The 20236-nt window shown below is 35.1% G+C and overlaps 4 protein-coding genes across 4 annotated transcripts; 1 reads left to right on the forward strand and 3 right to left on the reverse strand.

The window, feature by feature from the left end:
• Positions 1–1652: 1652 nt before the first annotated feature.
• LOC118050708 (peroxidase 10) lies at positions 1653–3795 on the reverse strand. The gene is made up of 4 exons (XM_035061133.2): positions 3498–3795; positions 2793–2984; positions 2536–2701; positions 1653–2218 (listed from the first exon to the last, which is right to left on the reverse strand). Exons 1-4 carry the CDS (start codon positions 3789–3791, stop codon positions 1809–1811), a joined length of 1062 nt encoding a protein of 353 aa, XP_034917024.1. The 5' UTR covers positions 3792–3795; the 3' UTR covers positions 1653–1808.
• Positions 3796–5590: 1795 nt separating this feature from the next.
• LOC118050831 (uncharacterized) lies at positions 5591–6763 on the forward strand. The gene is made up of 2 exons (XM_035061309.1): positions 5591–5817; positions 6154–6763. Exons 1-2 carry the CDS (start codon positions 5591–5593, stop codon positions 6761–6763), a joined length of 837 nt encoding a protein of 278 aa, XP_034917200.1.
• Positions 6764–9709: 2946 nt separating this feature from the next.
• LOC118050832 (la-related protein 6C) lies at positions 9710–13499 on the reverse strand. The gene is given in 10 exon segments (XM_073408912.1): positions 9710–10372; positions 10848–10979; positions 11082–11150; positions 11224–11271; positions 11369–11447; positions 11548–11650; positions 11682–11799; positions 11911–12005; positions 12102–12183; positions 12700–13499. Coding segments are annotated over 10 exon segments (1389 nt in total). The 5' UTR covers positions 13081–13499; the 3' UTR covers positions 9710–10090.
• Positions 13500–16793: 3294 nt separating this feature from the next.
• LOC118050709 (transcription factor HHO6) lies at positions 16794–19323 on the reverse strand. The gene is made up of 5 exons (XM_035061134.2): positions 18875–19323; positions 18384–18643; positions 17880–18261; positions 17481–17557; positions 16794–17320 (listed from the first exon to the last, which is right to left on the reverse strand). Exons 1-5 carry the CDS (start codon positions 19131–19133, stop codon positions 17036–17038), a joined length of 1263 nt encoding a protein of 420 aa, XP_034917025.1. The 5' UTR covers positions 19134–19323; the 3' UTR covers positions 16794–17035.
• Between the last annotated feature and the right edge of the window lie 913 nt (positions 19324–20236).

Raw genomic sequence — 20236 nt, forward strand, 5'->3', positions numbered from 1 at the left:
ACTTGATTAAAATATATTTTTGAAATTAAGGAGTAGAATATAATGAATACATGTATTATATTTATAAACTTAAAAAAAATTAAGTAAGGACTTGATTGAGTTAATTCCTAAAATTTTCATGAATTAATATATAAATATTATTAATAAACAAATTGATATATTAATTTACAGGGCTTTTCAGATTTTTCTACAAATAGTTAATTATGCCTCTAATCTTTAAGTGATTGCCAGTTAACAGAAAAACAACGTAAATCACAGAATAAAAATCTAACAATCTAGACATAACAATCTCTATATCTTAAATAGGGATTTCTGAGATTTTTTACTGTTAGATTGTGTAGATTACTATTGAAGACCAGACAATTGGATGACCTGTAATTTGCAACAACACAACCTTTAAAGAATTATTAAAAGCCGAAGTAGATCAGATTTTAAAGTAATAAATCTCTAAACCACTCTAGATTTGTCTAACAAAATCTTAGAAACTCGTAAATAATTTTATTTTATTTTTTTTACAACGTGTATGTGTATGATATTTAAAAACCCAGTACTAAACATGTAAAGTCATGAGTCAACCTTATTGTATCGTGCAGGAAATTAAGTATATCTAAAGATTACATTAATCAACGCCAGGTGAGTTGAAAATTAGTTATTTGGAACCCACCACCATCCATTAAGCTTACTAACCAAGCAAATATCAGATTCGTGACATAAGAAAATACATTCCATGCCATATTTCAGAACGGAATTATAAATTATTGTTTGTTAAAGCACCAGGGAAGAAAATGTGGCTCTTATAAACCTTGCTTCAAAAATCTTTGCATAAATTGAGGTCACCATTGGGAAATTCTCTTGGAACACCACCGGGACATCGGCACTTCTTTACCATGTGATTTGCCGAGGGGAAGTAAACAAGTCCGGACAACCCTTCACTGGTTTCAACGGATATATCTTCAATGTCATGCGCACAATTAGTTGGTTTCTTGTAAAAAAAAATTAACGTAAGCTTATATATATTTCAATTATCTTAATTAATTTTTTTATTAAATAATAATATAAATTATATTTTAGAATCTCAACTAACAATTTAAGTTATTGAATTGAAATAATATCAGAGTTTTAATGAACAAATAATTATGAGTTCGAATCTCACTATCTTTATTTATTTGATAAAAATTAATCATAAGGTAAAATAAACATATGCAAGTTTCAAGCTCAAGGGACTTTCACTCAAGGATATGTGTTAAAGAATAATATAAATCATATCATAGAACCTCGCCTAATAATTTAAGCTATTAAGTTGAAATGATTCTTTGATATCCCCGAAATCTTGGAGTTAACGATTATATAAGTCTCTGGTAGTTCTGAGATTTGTACTGCTCAAACTAGTAATCTTGGATAACAAATCCAAAATCTAATTAGTTGAAATTCCATAACAGCTACAGGAATGACATGACTAATCAATTCATGTCCTCGTGTGACATAAATGTGAGCAAACACAGCAATGGCAGAACGTCCATGTTTACAGGGTACACAAAGATGATTAGATTTTCTCACAGCTCTCGGAAAATAATTTGCCTTGTCACTGAATTGTGTTCCAGTTGAGAAATCTAGATCAGATTTAACCAAGTTACATTTGGGCAAAGAGTGAACCAAGCACAATTCAAATTATTACTTAAACACTTGTTTTTATTAAAAGACTGGCATGTCTATCACATAAGCATCCACTCGGTGAGCACCGCATTTTGAGCCCTAAAGAAACCAGGTGCAGAAGTTCCATGATTAACAGACTCACATCACATGTATATTTAGTTAACAGACCCGCATTTCTTTCTAATTTGCCCATTGCTGCCTGTAAGTGTCCCGAGGTTGCTCATCTTTACCATTGATGATGCGAAATCAGCTGAGAAAAGATATGAATCTGAGCTGTAGGCAGTAACCATTGCAGCAGTCTTGGAATCCCCCATGAGAGCTTGGTCAGATTCAAGAAGGCCAGTTCTGTTCACGAGGTTCACATAATAAGCATTGTCAAATCGGTACGTGCTTGCAGAGTCAAGAGGAGCTAGTTTGCTGTTTGATGCATCCTTATTTGGACACATGCCCTGTAAATTTGCCACGGCCGAAGAATCAAGTGTGGGGTCAGGCTTGCCGGTGCCTTTGAAGTCGAAGAGCCTCCTCTTGAAGGTGAAGCACTGAGCAAAACCTATGGTGTGTGCCCCTGTAATAGACAAAAAACAAATTAATTGTTTGCGCCAAAAATATTAGAAATTAGTTTAAAAAAGCCTTCTGCTCTGTTCCTTGGGTTTGTGTTGTCGCCGAAAATTTGGCCGTCAAGAACCTGAGCTTAGGCATAATACATGTATAGATTGCAAGCATATATATGGCGACAATACGTGGCCATCAAAAAGGATAAGAGTCACAGATTTCGTCGCCGATTTAACCTCTATGGTTTGAGCAAGAACACCACTCTATTGACTAGCTTAAAACAGAGAGAGAGAGAGAGATATAACCAGAGAAAGCAATGATGACAAGAACCTGAGAGGACTACAACATCCTTAATGTCAAGACCCTTTGATGCGAACTTAGCAGTGATGTTTTCTAGTGGTTCAAATGGTGATGGCAACTGTTCATTAGCTGCCTTCTCACTTGCAGTCAATCCATCTAGCCCGCCCAGTGAAAGAGGATAATAAGGCCCTCCTGACTGGAACAGGTGAATGATTTAAACACAGAAATCAGAAATTAGAGCAAATAGAAAATGCTCTGCAATGAATGTATATGGCCAACGTCAATACCAGAAGGACAGATTCTCTTGCTGCAAGAGCCAATATATCAACACATGAAACAGTTGATGGGCAAGCCTTTTCAACATCTGCTTTGATGCTTTCGATGACTTCATATCCTCTAGCTGAATTGCGGTTGGGAAGAGCATTCTTCTCTCCCCTGAAATCAATTGTGTCGTCCAGAAGTATGGAAGCATCGCAGCCCTGTGTTACACACGAAATACCATAACTTAAACTCAAAACAAGGAAGTTTACGTGTCGTGGGAGTGGAGTAACAGACTGAATTCTAAATTTTCCGCTACAGAAAAAAAAGGCATGCACCCACAGACAGGAAACTCAATAACACCAAGCTCATAGATCTTCTGGTTAGACAAATTAAACCTTGTTAAAACACTCGCATCCCATGTTTTGATTTTTTAATCGTTTTTTATTTAATTCGAGGAAACTAGCAGAGGATAACATCCGATAAAAGAACCCGACTAGTACACAGAGCACAGCTGACTGGTGGGCACCCAAATCTATTTAGCGGGCTCTCTTATTCAAGGTCGAACAAGGAATTTGAACCTTGTGGGCCCAAAGGACGAAAACATTGGATCTCTCCCATGTTGGTTAAAAACTGTCCTTTGCAAGGGACCTAGCCTTTTCAACATCTGCTTTGGAAAAACAGACCACCTAGCAAGAGAGAGATGTGGTTGAGTAAAAGAGAAATAGCTTTACGTTCACAAAGCAGTCGTGGAAATGCAATCGAAGGAGGGATGCGGCTATTCTGGTGTCATTCTTGAAAGCAGCCCAGACACCATACTTGACAATCATTCCCAAACGAGGGCATGAGCTATCATAGTAATTATAGTTGTAATTGTAATCAATCTGACCATTAGAAGAAGGGAAAGAAGTGACTAGGTGAATCAAAGACAGGTAAAGAAGAGCAACAATGGTGGAGTATGAGAAGCGTGTGATAGCCATTAGCATGCGAGTGTGAAGAAGTTTGTGCGATGCTGATTGTGATGACATATAATGGGGGGGACCTTGGGCTGATTTATATGGTAAACAGAGGAGAGTCGAAGAGAATTCATTGGGTGAGCTTGGAAAGTGGAAAAACCACCATGACTCTTTAGAGTGGGCAGTGCAGAGTGAGATTATGAGCCTGTATACAAGTTTCTAATTATTATTTTTAAAATATTTTTTATTTAAAAATATATCAAAATAATATATATTTTTTTATTTTTTAAAAATTATTTTTGATATCAGTGCATCAAAATAATTTAGAAACACAAAAAAATTAATTTAAAATAAAACAAAAATTAAAAAAAATTTAATTTTTTTAAAACACAAAAACAAATAGTATTATAATTTTCATTTACTCTTGTTTTCATTTATATATTAATACGCAATGAGGTTTTCTCGTACATTTATTTGAGATAGTATATATATAGGGGCGGAGTGAAGGGGGGCAAGCAAGGGCTCGAGCCCTGCAAGACTTTTACTTCTTTTTTTTTTGGCGTTTGTTAAAGAAAGGCTAAAAAGAATGGGCTGTGATTAATGGACTGGGATGAAAAATAAATATAAAGGGTTAATGTGTTTTTTTGTCTTTTCCCTCCCTATGCTATAATATAACCCTAATATAAATTGTTGTAATTCCAATGCAGCCACTCAAAACAAAAACAAGAATAAAGATTCTAAACAGAATTTTTATGCGGAAAGATTGAGGCAGAGTACTGTTTGATTTATCTCTTAGTAAACAAAATAAGGTACGTAATTGGATATTGATAACTCAAATTTAAAATATATTTTTATTTTGTTTTGAGATGTTTATTAAGAATTTAATAAGATTTGTTTTTATAATTTTTGCTTTTTTTTTTTTCAAATTTGCTAGTTTCTAATAATTGTTTTTTTGAATTCTTGTTATAGTGATTTTTTTCCCTAATTAATTAGATATATTTTATTGGTTTGTTTTGATTGTGCATGAATTTTTTTTATGTTTTGTTTTTAGCAGAGCCACCAAAATTATCAATTTTTTCTCACTATATATGTTTTGATTTTAGGTTGAACCATGAACAAAATAAGAAGAATTGATTCTTTTTTTGAAAAAAAAGGAAAAATATTGATAACTCACAGCTTAGTGAACCAGCTCCAAGTAATGTTGAAGTTATGGTTGAGCAGCCTCTATATGCTTCAGTTTACAAAGAACCTGCGCTGATTAGTGAGCAACCTCTTACTAGAATCAATATTGCTCATTTAATTAGAGATTCAAGCAATCGTCCTCAAATTTAGGAAACCCGGTTAATCAACAAGATGAAATTCGAAGGGCATACATTAATTTGAGGCCATATCAACCTTTGATGTCTGAATATCCGCTAACTGGTAATAAACATCCTCGTCGATTTCAGTCTCATTGGTTCAAAAGTTATCCGTGGCTTGAATATTCAGAGAAAAATACTGCATTTTGTTTCCCTTGCTATTTATTTTCAAGTAAACCATCTGGAAAGCCAGGATCAGACACATTTACTGTTAAAGGATTTAATTGTTGGAAGAAAGTTAATGATGGGGAACGATGTGCTTTTTTGACTCATATGGGAAAATGTCCAAATTCAGCTCATAGATTTGCTACCAGGTGCTTGGAAAATTTGAAAAATCAGTTATGTCATATTGAAAAGGTAGTTAAGAGGCAAATTACTCAAGAAGTTCAGAATAATCGATTGCGTATTAAAGCTTCAATAGATATTGTTCGTTGGCTCACATTTCAAGCATGTGCTTTTAGAGGGCATGATGAATGTCCAGAATCAAAAAACCGAGGTAATTTTCTTGAAATGATGGAACTTTTAGCATCATACAATGAACAAGTAGGTGCTCTTGTTTTGGGTAATGCTCCACAAAATGCTAAATACACCTCACATCAAATTCAAAAAGAAATTTTGCATGTCTTTGCTAGAAATGTTCAGTCTTTAATTCGTCATGAGATTGGTGATGCAAGATTTTTTTTAATTGTTGATGAAGCTCGAGATGAATCTAGAAGAGAGCAAATGGCCCTTGTTATTAGGTTTGTTGATAGAAGTGGATTTATACGAGAATGATTTTTGGATATAGTTCATGTCAAGGATACAACTACTGCAACTCTTAAGGAAGAGATTTCCTTTGTTTTATCTCATCATAATCTTGATGTTCAAAATATTAGGGGTCAAGGATATGATGGTGCCAATAATATGCGTGGAGAGTGGAATGGTTTGCAAGCTTTATTCATTAATGATTGCCCTTATGCATATTATGTACATTGCTTAGCTCATCAGTTACAATTGGCTCTTATTGCTACAGCTAGAGAAATATTTGATGTTCACACTTTCTTTCAAAATTTGATCTTTATTATTAACATTGTTAGTGTTTCTTGCAAGCGTAATGATGAGTTACGGGCTTTTCAAGCAGCTACAATTAAGCATCTAGTTGATATTGGTGAGATTGAAACGGGTAAAGGAGTTAATCAAGTAGGTGGTTTGCAACGACCTGGAGATAGCAGATGGAGTTTGCATTTCAAATCAATTTGCAGTTTGATAAAAATGTATGGGGCAACTTGCTTGGTTCTTGAGAACATTGCTTTAGATGGATCTACTTATTCTCAACGAGGTGATGCGGCCTTTTCATTTAAGTTGCTAATATCATTTGATTTTGCATTCTTCTTACATATAATGAAGAATGTTATGGGAATTACTGATATGCTTTGTCAAGCATTGCAACAAAAATCTCAAGACATTTTAAATGCTATGCATTTGGTGACTAGCACAAAGACTGGAATTCAGAAGTTAAGAGACAATGGTTGGGAAACTCTTTTAGAAGAAGTGACATCATTTTGTAAGCATCAAGACATTGAAGTTCCTGATATGGATACTTGTTTTTCTAGTGTAGGACGATCTCGTCGTAAAACAAAATCAGTAACAGTTGAACATCATTACCGAGTTGATATATTTACAGCTATCATTGATCAGCAATTATAAGAGCTAAATAACAGATTCAATGAACAGGCGATCGAGCTTCTTAAATTGAGCACAACTTTAGATCCTAGAAATAGCTATAAATTATTCAATGTTGAAGATATATGCTTGCTTGTTGACAAGTTCTATCCTGAAGATTTTTCTGACCAAAAAAAAATTCATTTGAGATTTCAGTTGCAATATTATGAGGTTGATGTACCCAATCATCCAAAGTTAAAGAATATGTCATCGATTGCAGATTTATGTCAAGGATTGGTTGAAACAGAAAAATCAACAATTTATCCACTCATTGACAGGTTGATTCGGCTTATCTTGACTCTTCCTGTTTCGACAACAACTACTGAACGAGCTTTCTCAGCGATGAAGATTGTTAAAACAAGACTTCGCAATCGGATGGAGGATGATTTTCTTGCAAATTATTTGATTGTCTATATAGAAAAAGAAATTGCTGAAAGATTCCCAATTGATATGATAATCGATGATTTCTATTCGATGAAAGAACGACGAGCACAATTAAAATAAATATGTAAGAATTATTATTTATTATTTTATTTCAAAGTTTATTAAACATAAATAATGTTTCGTTTTAGTTAATGCTTCTTATATATTTTGTATGTTTGTATTTAATAGGTACAAAGATTATTATATATTTTGTAATACGTTCTTTAAATAAAACTAAATCAAGTAGTTTTTATTTTATTTTTCCTTTTTATATATAATAAATTAAAAATATATATTATATTTTTTGGTCCCCTAACAAATAATCCTAGTTCCGCCCCTGTATATATATATAGATCACGAGAAATCATATCAATTGTTATAAAAAGGAATAATTATTAAAAAATAATGTCATTAATAATAATGATAATAATAAAATGGTGGTGGAGGAAAAAGGTACTAATAAAAAACATAACAATGATATATTTTTTTTTAAAAAATGCACTCTCATCGTAGAAGATGACGGCAATGAAATAAAAAATAAAAATCGGCACCCACCAATCTTCACTATTGCTTTTTCCCCATTCTAGTTAAGCAAATATTGATTATTTAGATCACAAAAAAAGCAGCTAAATATTATATTAAAGAGAGTATAATCATTCACCGAACATTACTTAAAAAACCTTCGACAGTTGACGGAGGCCGCTTAGCCTATGAACTTGGACATTTATATTTAAGCACTTTGCTAGGATCTGATTTGCCAGGGCACTGCACAAGCTGGACCACTACTTGACGGCTCAGAAACATCATATATCGCCATTCGCATGCTCATATAGCTCCAGAGACTGACCTAATCATTCACTTGCATGCTGATATCTTTGCAGCTTCATGGAAGAAAAGAAACTCTTCTGTCATGTTCATTTGAGTTGTGCTCCAGTTAATAGCGCTATTATACTGAACTTGTTCTAATAATCAGCAAATACAGAACCCATTATCGACAAGAATGCTTGTTTATCTTAGTTAAATACCAGAGATGTTCTGCGTTATTAATTGAGAAGCCATTGATTTTTCTTCATATCCTATGATGTGTTCTTCTCTGGCGGAAAGGTGAGAATTAAAGAAAGAATTAAGCATCCCAAAGCATTCATCTATACACGTGCATCTTATGAAGATAAAAATATCTAATTAAATTGTGACTAGGATCTCATATTGAGAAAGGACGTGACAATGAGTTCATGGCCAAGTCAACTTGTAAAGAGATAAGATACCAAAGAAACTACTATATTCTGTATATCAAGCCAGTAATTTAGGGGAGAAAGTGCAAGTGTCCACTTAGTGGAAGCAAGATTAAGATATATATACCAGCACTTTCGAAAGTGTATGACATTGTTTATTATATATATTTCTCACAATCTCCTTCATGACAAGACCATACAGGAACAAGAAAACGAATTCCATTGGATGAAGATGCACAGGGAGGTTTTATTCTAGGGAGCTAGTTTGTGTTTGGAAAGATGCATTAGCGTCTGTGTTTATATGGGTTTGTGCATACAGAGACTCGATGGATATTATTTTTCATTTTAATGTTCATATTAATAGGTTATAAGTGCTGGGAAATCCGATCGGTGATATTCTGATCATTGTTAATTTGAAGCTAAGCACATTGACACAATATTTAACGTGACTTGACAAATCATCTATATTCACGGGAGAAGCCAATCTTATATATAGAGAGAAAACAAGATTTTACAACAATAAAGGAGGAGGAATCATTCACTCTACTCTACTCTACTCTCATCACTCATCTTCTCTCTTAGCAGTGCTACAATGACAGCTAATGTTTGTTGTTCTTGGTAGCTCACTCTCTTCTATATTTTTTATATTTTTGACTCTACATTCTCTTAACTGTGATCTCTAACTTATGCCTTTATTTATAGATAGTAATAGTGTCACAAGCTCCAGCTTATCTTTAATAATGGTGGCTGTCAAAGTTGACTTGCGTTGATATATTTGTCAATGATTGGTGCAATTATTATTGTAGTCTTTTGATAATAGTATCCCTCCATGAAAAGTTGTTCTATAATTGCTATATATTAATGGCAACAATCCTAACAATAAGTTAATCTTATGCATAATTTTTTTCCCATTTCTTCTATAATGTGGGATTTTTAAACTATCACATGTGTACTCTACAAATCTCCTCCCTCATGTAAGTTTGATACATATATTTAAACACAAAATCCCCCTCCCGTGGAAGTATTTGACGATTCGAGTGCGATAGTACCCAAAGCTTTCTTTTACCTAACCATGGAGAAGCAAACACAACCATAGGAGTCTAACCATAATTGCCATTTGTTTCAAGCCGAACCCTCGCCTCTATTATTACTTAGTTAGGAAGAAAGCTCTCATCTCATGATAATAATAATTAAAAAAAAAAAACAAATCTCTTTTAGCAGTCTCTGCATGGATTTGGACTAAAATGACTCTCCCATGGAGCAGAAAAATTATCAGAACGGGGCTACAAAATGGATCCGTATTTTTACTTTTTTCTTCCGTGCTATGACAGGGACGAGATTACAACATGAATAAGAGAGAGTGAGATTATCAGAACAGAAAATGACAGAGAGAGGGAGAGGATGCATCTCTCAAATTCATTATTCAGACAGTTTACACAGGAATAAAGGGAACTTAAGACAACTTTCCTACGTAAAAATGGCATTCGAGAAAACCATTGCTATCATTCGACAACGGTTTTCCCAATAAATGCCCCCATACTACACTATACGCCTCAGATTATTAAGAAATACTGGTGGTGCCTTGAGAAATTATAGGAGGCCGAAGATCCTACAAAACCAATCTTCTGCTTCTTCAAAGCTACAAGATAGTGACCGGTCAATCAAAAGAGAAATTAATGGACATTACTGATCCATCATTGAACTGGTCAGATAGACCTGAAGCAACCACCGGCTTGCCTCTACCCACCGTGAAACCTTTGGTCCCATCAGGCATTCTTGTACCCTTGCAAGTTTTTTTAGGAGATGCTTCACAGTGAGGGGTGCTGCCACATTTTGGAGGAGCAAGCATACCTCCGGCACAAATGATTTGACCGCTGCCTTTGCCCTTGCCGCGGCCTTTTGCCCGTGTCTTCTTTGATGCCCCTGGATTATCTTCAGCCTAAGAAATATTCGACAAAAATTGTAAGGCGTTAACATTTAACACTGTTATTATTGTTAATTTAGAGCGCCGGCATGGCATTTTTCAGTGTGCTGGGAAAATGGTAGGTCAATTTTGTTGGGAAAAAATATATAGGGGAGAAGGGAGGAAGAGAAGCATGGTAGAAGGCCACTAATGGCAGGCCAATTCTCTTTTATATCATATTACTCTCCTGAGAGAGGAAATCCCAACAAACTTGCACTTGGATTACAACTCCTTCAATACATATATTTATACTAGTTTATCGATAATTCTAGATACTTAATAAGATAATCATATCATTGATACTTGTGCTTCTAGAAAAACTAAAAAGATATTTTGAATGTAGACTTCAAAATTAATTCCGACAAATTCTATCATCCTGGAAGATTGAGAATTAATATATATGTAGTGGATACATGGATGCCATGATAGTTAGACAAGAGAAGTTACGTACAAAACTCTCTATGGCAGACTCTGAATTGTTTGGTTGAGAGGTATCTTCTGATGATTCATCAAGGGGTGAATCTTCTCCATCCAAAATGTTGTCAAATTCTGACTTTCTGCCCCTGCTGAGAACAGATTTTGGCTGCAATTTTTTTTTTTTTTTGACAGATAGTAAGCTATATATAGTCTTTTGTTGATCAGAACACACTGAGCTGGTGCAATTAACAACTTAGTTTTTGCCTACCGAGCATCGAAGCAGCAACCTTACTCTAAGGCCTTTCCTCCAATTCCTTTCATCATTCAACTTTTCAACCTGGTGAACTCAGAAGAAGCTCTCGATTTCATTACAAAAATAAATAAATATTGGCATAGTTGCATTGACATACCGCTTTCTCAGCTATAGCTCGGGATTCCAGCTCCACGAGTGCGTGCAGCTAGAGAATAAAAGGAAAAGGAACCGTGAAAATTTTCCTTTTTACTCTATCCTTGCCTGGCTTGGAAAGAAAATGTGTGCCAATTCATGATTGATACCTTGTTGGTTACAAAGAAGCCATTTTTAGCCCGGGAAGAATTGGATTCTTGAGGATGGCATATTCTGATGGTTTTCGCACTGTTAACAATGGCTATTGTTAGTACACAATATCCATGAACCTGATATTTTCTAGAATAACAGAAATACAAACGTCTTGTGTTTCTGTTGTAGACTTGACCTTCCAATCACGCTAAAAATTTTCTGGACATTTTGATGAGAGTGATCGTCAGGCAAATTCTCCACGACAACAATACGAGACTGCAGGGGGGAAAAATAATAATGTTTTGCACCAAGCAGAATTACGTAGAAAATTACTTTGAAATCATTTTTCCAACAGAGAAAGTCTGTGTTGATTTACCTGCAATTCTTCTCTATGTTTATCAGTGAAAGGGAGTTTGCGTTTAACTTTCTTGCCATCTTCAGCTAGAACCTACAGAACATCGATAAAACAACAAAGAGAGAGAGGTCCCTCTGGATTTAACAGTTTTGCTTTTGATAATTGCAAAAACAACGATGAGGCAATTTAAGAGAAAGAAGTTACAAGTTTTGAAGAAGACTTGAGTGCTTGAACAAGCAAATCATTGTCGCTAACAAGGGACCTCATTTTCTTAGTTGAAGCAATAACAGCTATCGGCACTGCAGTACAGCCAAAAAGATATGATAAGAACATCGAACTGCTACTGCTACAGAAACATATAGGTCCGTAGAGAATAATACTTCAAAGATCCTTACCATAACCTTCAGGATCTTTATTAACGTGCTTGGACATGGACTCGTTCGCTAGAAGACTCATGTCACTGAGTTGGTACTCCACCTATTTTAGACACAAATAGTTCGCAGACTGTAAGGGCATTTCGAAACGGGATTCATTATGAACAGAGCATATGTTGGTCAACATAATTGCACGATGACTCGAGTGCCAAAAACTTGTCATGTTGTTAATGAATGGATGTCGAAGATGCAGGCCTGATGAAGAGAAAAAATAGGCATGACAAATCAACAAAAAAAAATAAAAAAAAACTTGATGGAAATGGCTGAGAAGCTAAGAAAGATTTGGTGTGCCAAGATTCTTACCATGCATTTGTAAAAATACATTTTGCACCAAAAAACGTTGCCATTAACCAATCAAGCTTGTCATATTATATCACTAGTTCAAGAAATTAAAAACCTAGCAGCACCAATTGATTGATGAATGTGAAAGCTTTAAAAAGAACATGTGAATCATCTAATAAACATAATTATAACGCAACGATAGAAGAATAAATGAGGATGAAACTGAGAGCCAATGAAAAACACAGAAGAGATGAGGTTTCAAACAAAGAATGAGAACCTGTTTGATGATCTTTTCCCGAAGATCGTCAGTGAGAACACCTCTATTCTTTGAGGGGAAATTAGACATTGCATGATTTGGATTATTAGAGATTAAATAAGCAGCAGCTTGTTCTTGCTCCCCAACAAAGATCCAATCAGACCCTCCAGCAGCACCAGCAGTGGAACCAAAATAGTGAAAGCAAGGATAAAAATAACCTGATATAGGCAATTGGTTTGTATTGGTATGCGATCTTGGCACAAATTCAGGTGCCTGCGCATTGAATTTGAAGGACACAGAATCACTCTTCTTGTTACTATCATTTTTGGGTTTGGTTGTTTCTTTCGTTTCTTTTTCTACACGGATTTCTTCAGTTTTTCTCTCAGGTTGTGCTTGTGCCATCACTGATTTTCTTAACCTCTCCAGTTACAAATTCTTGTATGATCTTTGCTTAATATCCTTGATATCGTGTAATAGTTTGTTTCTCTCTCTCTCTCTCTCGCTCGCTCGCTCCTGAAGTTCAGTAACTGCATTGTCCTGATATTGAATCCATACTTGGCGCATAAATAGAGGCATCTGTGCGTTTCTAAATTTTTTTTATATTACTCTAAACCGTTGTTCAAGGGTTTGACCAGTATTTTTTTGAGGATCACAGCCTGCTAAATCTTGCCAAATGGATAGTTCTTACCCCTGCTCTTATCTCTCTCCTAACATTTCCTAAAATATTGCTGCAAGAATGAGTTATTCATAGGAAAACCAAGTTTCAATCTTGATGTGGACATGTTTTGTCCATATGAATTAGGTTCATGAAATGATTTGCTGTATCTATATTTTTCGTTCCACATGAACGTACGTTATGGGATATAGTTTTCATATTTTTTTTTCCTCTTTCAGTTGATGCGTGTGCGTCCCTGCTCGGTACTGGGTAGAATGCTCTTCTTCTGTACAGTTCATCAAGAAGTTGCAGCTTCCATTTTCGTTGCAGCTACACGTAACCGATGCCAATTTGGCCCATAGTTTATCTCATGGTTCAGGCCTGAAATGAAACGTTATCACCATTTCTGCTTAGAATTAGCGTTCGAGGTTGAAGGCCCAGCCCTTAAGATGTTTGGAGAATCCTTCTGTTTACGTTTGATTTCTGAACTTTCCAAGTGGCCACGTTTCCAATGTTATCATCTCCCGATTTCGAATTCTAATAGAAAATGTCGGCTGTCAGTGAAAAAAGACTAATTTTCCATTGACAAAAACCAGCGTGAAGATTAATACAAGTGTATCATCGAACCAGTTTCACATGTTGTCTCTCTTTTTTAATTTAATTGGATTTTTGAATTGTTATATTTATAAAAAAAACTATTTTTCAATGTGATTTTAAACATATATTATATATTAAGACCTGGTCTGAGAATGAATTATTGAATCATTGGGTTAATTTATGAATTACTAGATTAATTTTTTTTTTTTATTAAAATGATAATATTTTATTTTAAAAAATATTTATTTTAACTCGGTTATATTTAACTAAATCAACTAAATTACAAGTCAATCCGTCCATATCAAAAACAAATTCAAACTAAAACTATCTCTAATCAAACTCGGAATCAGCAGGCAAAATTTAATGTGTACCTAAAATCTAGAATTCTCGGACACTTGTCCACCTAACTACTTGTTTTGTTACATCATGGCCAGCGATGCTTGAAAATGGTATGGAATTGGGGATATAAGCATTCATAACAAGAATTCAAAAACCATGCGAGCCCAAGTCATCAGTAAAAAGGTTAAAAGTTGACGAGAGAAATCAAGGGAGTCAAAAATGTCATAAAAATCAAATACCAAAAGCTAGGACATCATTAGATATGATCATGAAACGCAAGATAATTCTCATACTCAACATCATGAAAACGCATATGCAAAAATAGAGTGGCGAGATTGATAAAACCAATGCTTCAAACGGGGAGTAAGAATCACAAAAGCACTAAGCTCATGTTGTCTGCTGTGCCTTATGATCACAAATCCACCTTCTTGAAAGCTGCTAATGTTAACATAAAGGATGGACAGAAATTCTTGAATAGAAGAAGAAAGGTGTTGGCTGGCCTTTTTGCTTGATACTTTTTTTAAGGGGGGGAGGGGCTTTCCCTTTTGATAGCTTTCTCCATTTTTCAAGCTTTCTAATTATACCAGACCTATCAGGAAGTATCATCATCTCTGGCTGGTTCTTGAGGGAATCTTCAACAGGGGATGGTTTTTTCTAATCTTAGCTACTGCTTGTATTCTATTCTGTATCATCTGTATAAAAGAAGCAGAACAGTCCTTTGAATTGAAAATCCTGTGTGGACAAATTGTTCAAGGGTGAGAATTTAATGAGAGGATCCATCATTTTCACTCACTTCATTCACCAAACAATTTACACCTCATTTCAAGTGGACCTATCTGTGCTGGTTCCTTCATTATAACTTGTCTACAAGATTCTCTCTGTTTGTGAGAGAGACTGTTTTGTCATGGACCCAGATAAGCATTACACTTGATTGTGTTTTTTTTTTAAAAAAAAAAAAAAAAGTGGGATCCTGGGTTAGGTGAGAGGATATAATCTAGGATTTTTGACAATTGACTAAGCAAGAAGCTGTTTGGAGACCACATAATTCAGTCAAGCTGGCACAAAATCATACATACTGATAAGCTTCATTATAGCTTTAGAGTTTAAACTTGTTTACCTAATGATAAATGTTTCTCAAAATAGAGAGTTATTTTATTGATTTAGAGACTAGAGAAGCCATGGACATTCAAGGATAAGAACAGCCTAAAAAAGATTTACAGAGTCGTGAGAACCGAAGAGTGGGATGAGGGGAATCAAATTCTGCAGCTCTTACTGTATTTTTTTTCTTGTATTTACCAGAACAGTAACCCGCAACTGGGCCTAAAGTCATGATCATTGCTGGCCAGATTCTCGCTTCCCAAACATACCTTATTCAGTTTGGATAGCAGAAAAGAATGCTTTGGTGAGCCAAATTTGGAAGAATAATGTCAACTCCATGCTTGTCCATCTTATCTTTTCCTTGAATTTAAGAACCCTGATTCTATAATAACTTGAGAGTACATAATCGGAAGAAAATAAAGGAATATAAACCTATAATATTCTCACTGGGATAAGTATCGATCTTGTCTTGTCATCTTGCACAGCCAAAACACCACCACCACCAACCAATTTGAGCATACTTTGAAACAATAATTTCTTTGAGGCGTGTTTAGGCTCATCCTTGTCCATTTAATAATGGCCATGAATAACAGAATAATTCCCAATATATCACAATCATGATCACAACAATTACAAGTAACACACCAAGCATCAAAAAAGGGTAAAGGGTAGCATAGGGAGTGACCGGATAATAATATGGTTGGACCAACCGGGAATGTAAGGTGACGAAGCTAACACCCTTTTCTTGTTTCTCTTGCTCGTGTTTGGCTCAGCCCTTATTGAAGGGCCTGCTGGTTCTGATATTCTTATCGGGAAGAAGAAGAGTGCCTGGAGAGGAAAAGAAGCGAGTTTTTTTAATTTCTGCATGTCCTCTTCCAAGCATAGAAATTAGAAATACGGTTCAAAGATACTGTGCCTAGACTGATAATACCTTTCAAAATTCTTTGTGAAGCTTCACAAAAACCCTAAGGAACAATCAACATTGATAACGAAATATTCCTGACTTCCTGCTTATGCACCCCTCAGGGAAGTGGCAAAAATTACAGAAGACTTGGAATCCTATGATTATCCTGGGTGAAATTTTTGGCTGCGTTACTTCAAAATTTATTTTCCTTTTCTTGGTCTTTCAGGCAACAGATTGAGGACGTTTTATGGTTTTCCACGTCAGAGTTCCACATTCAGAAGTCTCAAAGCAGAAGAGAGGGCATAAAATGCGCACCAATAGTCAACAAGAAGCAGTTGCACTTCCAGCTAATGAGTTCAAAGTTGACAGTTTCATAAGCCAACTCCACCTCAACTTCAAAATCATCAAAAGGAAACTGTTGAACGAAAATCTCCGGCAATATCTATTCCAAAACCTCACGTTCGCCGGAAAAGTTTGGCAAACACAAGTTCTAAACAATGATATGTTTGGAAAGAATATCAATGGTAAGAAAAAAGGCCTAGTCTATTCCATGAACACAAAGGGTCTTAGAATTTTATACCAATTCCAATCAAATACAGACACTCAATTTTAAGACAGAAAGATAGCTAATCCTGCAAAATTTAACAGCGTCACTCATTCTCAAGAACCTTCCCCTTTAATTATGTGATTTTTCTAGTATTATTTCTATAATTATATAATCCTATCATGTATAGTTTATCTGCAAAATTCACGGTGGACAAACTCTATACATCTTTTCCTGATCTGCGAATGTGACTTTTCCAGCTATAGCCCTCAGATTTTGCATCTTCGTCATCCTCCATGCTATCACCTCCTGTAGTGGAGGTCCCTCCTGTGTTTACAGCTAGCTGCAGAGGACCTTGGGGAGAGCCAGACTTGGAACTGTTAGCCTTTGAGGAGTCACCATACTGATCTTGGGCCATCCACAAACCCCCCAAAACAATAGCAGATTGGTTTGCAGGGGCGGAGGCTGTAGCTGGTGGCACTCTCCGTGTATGAAGTCGGTATTTCTGCAACAAGAAGAAAGTTCCATCAGAACTTGAAAACTTAATATGTCCCTTGCAATGAGCAAGGGAAAAGGAAATTGCTTCGATACTTGAAGCATTTTCTTTCCTTTTACCCATGCTTGTATAAATGAAGCATGAGAAAGAGATGATATGGAAAACTCACTTGCAAATGACTCTTCACTTCATCATTGGTCAAGCCATCAACTTGCATAAGTTCTCTAATCTGCTTGGGAGTAGCAACTATAAAATGCCCAATGATGGAATCGAATTAGACACTTCCGAAAATTGAATCAATGAGCAGAAATGCAATGCAATAAATGAAAAATTCTACTTTCAATTTCCAGTGGATTCATCAAGTTTACACATATTGTTAATCTCTAATCTCATCTCCATGTTTCTAGCCAACATAAGAATTTACCTAAAACTCTTCATGATTTTCATCTTTCAAGCCAAGCATAACAATAATTTTGCATCCCATCTATCATTCCCATCCAACAATATACATAAGCCCACACTACCATGATTCTAAAACCAAAAGACCTGGATTCAAATATTTACTAACCTTGAGCGCCTCCAAGTTGCTGTAAAGCATTGACAAACTGGCGGTGCAACTCTGGTGACCAGCACCTCCTATGCTTCCTAGAACTCTGCTGCTGGGATTGAGGTCCATTTCGTAAATTTGATTCTGAATTCGGGGCAGTAGTAGAAACTGATCTACTACAACTGCTTCTTGAACCTGTAGAGTTGGATTCCTCTTTTATGCTCTTAATTCCAGGAGTTAAAAGAGAAAGAGCAGGAACCGGCAATTCCTCTCTATTACTGTCATCCTCTTTCCTTGAAGAACCAGGGAAGTCTTTAAATGGCATAAATGTTCTTGTTGCAGTCCTGCCTTTACAAGCCTGGAATGCATCCTCGTTCACATACTGATTTGCTTTCTTGTTTGTCTATAACAAAACACAAAATCATAAAAATAGAAAAAAAATCATTTTCCATGTTCTCTTCCTTTTTAAGACTTGAAGATAAAAACACATAACATCTACTTCAATTAAAGTTATTATTGTTATACCTTAGATTCTAATTTGAAGTTTTGTTTTGCATCAAACAAATAACCAGTAGAGGGATCATGATCATCAGTAATCCATAAGTGAACGGAACTCATCCAGTTTTTCTTGTCTTTAGAGTCTTTCTCCTTTATTAAACCATCACTTTCACGATCATCACCATGATCATCGATTTTTTTCTTCAATGGAATGAATTCTTCCAATACTGGTTGTTGATTGTTTGATGTTCCACATTGCATCAACTCCTCCCTGACAACTTGAATTGCTGCAACAAGAAACACGGCAGTAAAAAAAAAACATTAATCACATCATCAACAACCAAAAAAATCCATCTTAAACTTAGTTCTTTAAGCCAAAGACAACCCATTAATCAAAATCATCAAAAAAAAAAAACCCATTTTTCCAAACTGACTTTTCCATGGATACAACTCATAAAACTGAAAATCCAAAATACCCCATTAATCAAAACCCATTAAAGAAAAGGGAGTAAACCAACCATCATTCAGAAGGAGCATGCAAAGAGGTAACTCTCGTTTAAAAGCATCGATCTTTCTCTTTTCTTCTTCCAAGTCATTAAGAAAACTATCAACTTTCAAACCCTTCACTGCAGCATCACCGATCATGGAAACCTCCTTGAGAAAATCAGTTATCGTTTCAGGCAAAAACGTAAATGTTTTTATTGCTGAAGTAAATGTTTTTGTTGTTGAAGAAGGCCTAACAAAATCCAAGCTCAGTTCAGGTGGAACCGAGCCCATTTTTTTCTTTCAAAAAAGACTAAAAGTTTAAGTTGTTTTGATAAAATCTCTGAAGCAAAAAGAGAAGAGGGAGAGATGCAGACATGGAGAGATCTACACGTATATAGAGAGAAAGAAAGGATTCTCTGGATTTTCAAGGGTTATTTTGTCAATAAAAAAGGAGAGATTCTGTCTATGCGTTTTTTTTGTGTTAACGTTGTGTATTCACTTTCGTTTCTCCGCATATTTTATCTATTTATTTCTATAACTATTTTACCTCGCTCAATATTTGGTCCCTCGAGATTTTTATTTAGTTTGATTTGGTTCTGTTTCTATTTTTTGTTTTTGCTTATATTATTTCAATATTTAATTTTTAAACGGCATATAGTTCTAACCAGATAGGTAACCCATGCTTCAATGAGGGTCAAACCGAATTCTCCATAATGTAAGAGAATATTGCTTAAGCACTATCAATTTATTTTAAAGAAGGGGAAAAAAATCCACGACTTCACATTATAAAACAAAAATTGAAAAAAATTGTCATTGCCAATCGCCAGGAATCCAAACATATAAAGATGAATTAAAAAAAAAGGAACAAATTTTTTTTTAATAAAAAAACAAGAAAAATTTAAATGAGGTCATCAAAACTCTCGAACGGGATCACACAAATGAGATAAAACAATAGAAGAAAAATGAGATTTGATTTTAAAATGAATAGAATATTGAAAAATAAAATCGAAATACAATAAAAAAGAGAAGTATCAAAAAAAATATCCTAGGCCAACCAGCCAAACCTCTTTCCTAAATAATAAAATGGGGATAACCTAAATAAAAAAAATAAAAAAATTTATTTTTCAAGATGATGTCAACTCATGTAAACTTTTCAAAACCATGAGTTTAACTAATAGTTAAACCAGAAGCAACCCATATGAAAAACCACCATTTTAAAACTCAAGTCTATCCAATGGGATGGCCCTTGACTCGGGTGCCCCAAGACTCAAGATATGTAGGGTTTCAAAATAAATTTGAAGAGAATTGACCTAGTGTAAAATAATAAAAAAATTACAGGTTGACCTATGACCCGGTCAGCTTGTGGCAAACCTATCAAAATAAGGTCAAAACCG

The sequence above is a fragment of the Populus alba genome, chromosome 4 (genome assembly GCF_005239225.2).
Source record: "Populus alba chromosome 4, ASM523922v2, whole genome shotgun sequence".
NCBI lineage: Eukaryota > Viridiplantae > Streptophyta > Magnoliopsida > Malpighiales > Salicaceae > Populus > Populus alba.